At 32.5% G+C, this 5,339-nt stretch overlaps 2 protein-coding genes across 3 annotated transcripts in view; one reads left to right on the forward strand and one right to left on the reverse strand.

Moving 5' to 3' along the window:
• The window catches only part of LOC117125333 (low-density lipoprotein receptor-related protein 2-like), a gene marked incomplete in the record, with an annotated part of 7,387 nt that extends 5,401 nt beyond the window's left edge, over positions 1-1,986 (reverse strand). The window contains 3 exon segments of the mRNA XM_033271802.1: positions 103-206; positions 1,039-1,102; positions 1,521-1,986. Of these exon segments, the coding sequence (XP_033127693.1) occupies positions 103-206; positions 1,039-1,102; positions 1,521-1,616 (264 nt within the window).
• A 684-nt stretch (positions 1,987-2,670) lies between these two features.
• The window catches only part of LOC117125345 (low-density lipoprotein receptor-related protein 2-like), a 13,980-nt gene continuing 11,311 nt past the window's right edge, over positions 2,671-5,339 (forward strand). For both annotated transcript variants that reach the window (XM_033271821.1, XM_033271822.1), the window contains exons 1-3: positions 2,671-2,800; positions 4,097-4,172; positions 4,806-4,912. In XM_033271821.1, coding sequence (XP_033127712.1) covers positions 2,735-2,800; positions 4,097-4,172; positions 4,806-4,912 — 249 coding nt within the window. In that variant the 5' untranslated portion in view covers positions 2,671-2,734. The remainder of the gene's footprint in view (positions 2,801-4,096; positions 4,173-4,805; positions 4,913-5,339) is intronic.

A 5,339-nucleotide genomic window follows, 5' to 3' on the forward strand; every position in this document is an offset into this window, starting at 1 on the left:
TTGGGTGGGTACCTGACATTTTTAATAATAGAAATGAATGTCACTTTTTTAGTAACAAGTATTGGTGACGTAGGTTTTATTCATGTAGGACGTATCACTCACCCCTCCACCGATGCAATCTGGTGTTCCGTCACAGACGTAATGTTCTGGTAGGCACAAGTTATTCTCACAGAGAAATCCATCACAGTAATCGCGCTCATTTTGCACTGAAATTAGGTAACAAAATTGAATGTCAGATTTGCTATTATTCTCACTGAATATATTTGTGGATTCGGATATCGTAGAATTTTGATTTTTTTTTTCTTCTTGTATTCCTACGCAGTAATTAATAATTTCAACTCAGTTGTTAGATGTCAGTAGAAGTATAGATTTACCATCAACTACAATTATGTACAGTTTGCCTATTATTCTCACTGAATATATTTGTAGATTCGGATATCGTAGAATTTTTTTTCTTGTAGGCCTACGTAGTGATTAATAATTTCAACTCAGTTAAATATCAGTAACTACTCATACAATTAGTGCAATCTGCCTATCATCCACTAAATTTATATATTTGTAGATTCGGATATCGTTGACTTTCAAAATATTTGTTTTTCTTATAGGCCTACGCAGTGATTTAAAATTTTATCTCAGTTGTTAGATATCCGTAAATACTCATCAACTACAATTATGTAAAATTTGCCTATTATTCTCACTGGATATATTTGTAGATTCGGATATCGTAGAATTTCAAAATATTTGTTTTCTTGTAGCCCTACGCAGTGATTAACAATTTCAACCAAGCTGTTGGATGTCAGTAACTATTCATCAACTACAATTATGTACCGTACTGTATACATGCACTTCATTTTGTATCCGTAGTGTTTGATGACATTCCCGATGTTGGAGCACATGTCTAATTGCACAAGAATATGCTACATTATATTCCTAGAAGTGTATACCCTATAGTTTGTAGGATTATAGGTACTAAGTACTTTTTGGTTACCTTGTTGGAGGTATTTTAAGCAAGGGGTTTCATACCAACATTAAACTCACCTTTTTGGCTCCCTTCTTTTTGTTTAATTTTAGCCGATTCTTGGATTATGCGTTTCTTTGAATGCTGAAAAACATAACGCTTGTTTTGAAATACGTTTAATACTCTTTACATGTATGTTACAGTAACGTTAAAAACGTCGACGACTTGTTATAATAGTAATATGTATTATTTTTGTTACCACGTTCTATAACAGTATTTGCGTACGTTTACGCATCAATTTAAGGATATTCGTTGTAACAAGTTTGGAAATCTGCGTCTGATTAGAAGTAAATAACTTAATAGGTTCTTTCAAGAGCACTTCATTTTTATTGAATTGTTTCCCAAATGTTATCGTAACCAGTCGACCTATTTCTTTAAGCATACACACAGCTAACATCGTATCTAAACACAATGACAAGATTCACCACAGATATGTAATAAACTTTAGACATCGATGTATGCACGTAGCTAAGAAGAAATAAACGTGAATATGCGATCTTACCCTCAGTTTTTCAACAAAACTCTCAGATGCGTATACCAGACTCAATAAAAGAACCAAAATAAAAATCCAATTATTGCTCTTGGAAGCTGCGGCCATAACTGTGTGCTTGGTATGCGTGCGGTGCAAATGGACATCGATAACTCCAAGGAATGACCTTGCTTAGTCCGCTGTATAACCAAACGATATTTCTGAATATTTTGGTTAATTTGAATTTTACTAATTCCAGCTGATTTGAGGGTGTATTTTGTAAACCATGTTGATGTAAATAGCCGTGTTGAAGGTTTAAAACGAAAGATCATATTAATATTGAAATGTTTGCTTCAGCTAGTACAGATCTAATATGTTTGTAATTTTATCAAATAAAACAGAATATGTTTAAAAAATGTTACAAATATACGAAATCATGACATGTATTTATTGGATTCGATTTCTTAGTTGTTACACTGACTGAACTTAACAATTCCCCTGAATGTAATTACGGCCTATATACAATGTATTAATTTATATTTACATTCCACTCATACTATATAATAAAATCAGGACAACATATGTTGAAAACCAAAATTTAGCAACCTTCAATATGTACAAGCTGGTCCTATTTAGTGCTAGTGTTGATTTACTGTACACATTATGCAAATAATATATTTGCATATTCAGTGAGGTAAATATTCGATAGGTGCGGCTGTGTAGAGCGTGAAATGAACGACGATTTCTTAAAGGAATTGAACACAAAATGTTTTCAAAATGTATAGTTTTACTAATCGTTGCAGCCAGTTCAGTTAGAACTACAAAACCAGAGGTAAGATTAGCCTAGACAGATCATCAGGGAACTTTTTTTTTTTTCAAATCAATCACTTAGTCAAATGTTACTCCTGTCGATGGAAGAATAATTATCAATGTTAGTATTAAATTGTCTTGTAATTAATAGATTAAGCATATCAGACGGTTTCTGAACGAAGAGGCTACATTGAAACTTGTGCACTCTCTTGTTACATCTAGAACTGTCTCTTATACAAATCAGGACAACATATGTTGAAAACCAAAATTTAGCAACCTTCAATATGTACAAGCTGGTCCTATTTAGTGCTAGTGTTGATTTACTGTACACATTATGCAAATAATATATTTGCATATTCAGTGAGGTAAATATTCGATAGGTGCGGCTGTGTAGAGCGTGAAATGAACGACGATTTCTTAAAGGAATTGAACACAAAATGTTTTCAAAATGTATAGTTTTACTAATCGTTGCAGCCAGTTCAGTTAGAACTACAAAACCAGAGGTAAGATTAGCCTAGACAGATCATCAGGGAACTTTTTTTTTTTTCAAATCAATCACTTAGTCAAATGTTACTCCTGTCGATGGAAGAATAATTATCAATGTTAGTATTAAATTGTCTTGTAATTAATAGATTAAGCATATCAGACGGTTTCTGAACGAAGAGGCTACATTGAAACTTGTGCACTCTCTTGTTACATCTAGAATCGACTACTGTAATGGAATCTTGTGTGGACTACCAAATGCATCGATCAAGCGAATTCAACTTCAATTAAATACTGCCGCACGTCTCGTCAAACAAATACCGAAAACTCAACACATCACCCCCACATTCAAAACAATTCACTGGCTTCAAGTAACAGCGCATAACATTTAAGATCCTTGTTCATACATTTAAATGCCTCCACAACTCACCACGTTCGTACCTGACTAATCTTATTCATCTCCGGTCATCAACATGTTATCGAAGTCTTCGTTCCACCACATGTCCATACCTTATCTACCCCTTTAATTCGTTCTAAATATGGAGAGAGGTCCTTTCAAACTGCTTCTCCAAAGCTATGGAATGCACTCCCTATTGAAATCCGAGAGTCTCCTTCTGTATCCATTTTTAAGGAGAGACTCAAGACCTGCCTTTATCAAACTTTAAATTTTTCCATTTCTGCTGTTTACCGTTTTTGTTTACTTCCATCGTTTAGTTTTTCTAGGATAGGCTAGACGTCAACATCACTTGAGCATCTGTGAGTTATGATCCTGCAAACCACTGCTTGACAGTGGTCTCAAATTGCAGGAAAACGGTGCGGTGATGTTGTTTCCCCTGCGATAGTCTGTTTCTGATGTTTTCTTTTAAGATCGCTTGGTTAGACTTCAGGATTTAGTTTTTGGTTTGTTTCTTTTTTGTTTTTTGTATAGATCGGACCATGTAGTATGCGTTTTACAAGTCCCAAACCATTACCATTTGAATGAGAATGTGGCTTTACAGAGATTAGCATTATTATTCAGTGAACTGATATTCAAATAGGCGAATAATGTTTGAAGTCATGCAAAGTCGGCAACTCAATCCACAACTTAGGTAGAAAACGTAGAATGCAAGGAAAGATTACTATGTAGGCTTAAATAAAATTCCAAACTGCAGATGAGGAAAATGTATATCACTGGACCCTATACCCTACAAATCCCAGCTTCATAAAATGTTTCTCTGCTCACATCGTTGACGCTAAATGAAATTAGAACACGTTAGACTACTGTATAGAACTATATGAAACACAACTGATAATCTGCTGTATTATAACTATTCCAGCTAACAAAACAAGTCGAGGATGAAATACTCGGCAAATCTGGGGAAAAACCTCAGCAACATGCAGAAAAAAAATCAGGTAAGGAACGTCTTCATGTTTCAGTGCCAAATGTCGAAGTAATACCGTATATAGTGAAAAATGGGATTGATCTTGTACAGTAAATCAACCCTCAAGACCCCAACAAATCATGATACAAATATCCCAACCCTGTTTTGCTTTTAGTCCTTCTTATTACCAAAACACGTTTTTTTGGGGTTTTTTGGGTTTTTTTCCCCCTTTTTTATTCTTTTCCATTTTCACCATTATGCTAACCCTAACAGCTTTTATTTTGGTTTAATAAATAAATTTCATTTAATTTAATGAGATTTCAATATATTCCGATCAGGTTGAATTAATCTTTATCTTGATTTTTATTGTAGCTGTCGCCTGCACAAATCACCCTTGATTAGGCTGTTGACCGTATGAAGTAGCAAGTGCTCCGCTAGTGGATTTGCTTTACATTTGTTTTTTTCATTTAGCTAGCATGTGTTTTTCCTTCTTTTTATTATGACCTTTTTCGCATGGAGCCAAATAAATCTTAAAGTATTAACAATAAAATTTAAGTTGATTAGGTTAAGACGGCCCTCTTCATGACTTATACTTTACTTGAGAGTAGGGACATTAGCATAATCATATCTGGCATTTAATTTCATCATGAAATTTTCATTTCAGCCTATCTGTTCCATGACTGCCTTGATAGGTTTCGGTGTCACGATGGGACCTGTATACTTCAACAATTTGTGTGTGATGGTGTTTTTGGAGACTGCTTAAATAATGAGGTGAAATTATTGTTTTTATGTATATTTAGAATGTATATATTATGTGGAAATTGTGGAAATACGTTATGTCTAATCGTATAAATGTATATATATATATACATATATACACATATATATACATATAAATATACATACATATGTACATACATACATATATATACATAGGCCTATACACACATACATACACATACATATACACCCATATATATATATATACATATATACATACATATATATAATAATAATTATGCATATATATTATAATTATATATTATAATTTTATATTGTATATACTATAATAATATAATATATAATTATGCATATATATTATAATTATATATTATATTATTATAATATAATATATATAATTAATTATAATATATAATAATTGTAATATATATATAATTAATTATAATAATAATTAATA

The sequence above is a fragment of the Anneissia japonica genome, unplaced genomic scaffold, assembly GCF_011630105.1.
Source record: "Anneissia japonica isolate Jap-2015-1 unplaced genomic scaffold, ASM1163010v1 scaffold315_len769609_cov171, whole genome shotgun sequence".
NCBI lineage: Eukaryota > Metazoa > Echinodermata > Crinoidea > Comatulida > Comatulidae > Anneissia > Anneissia japonica.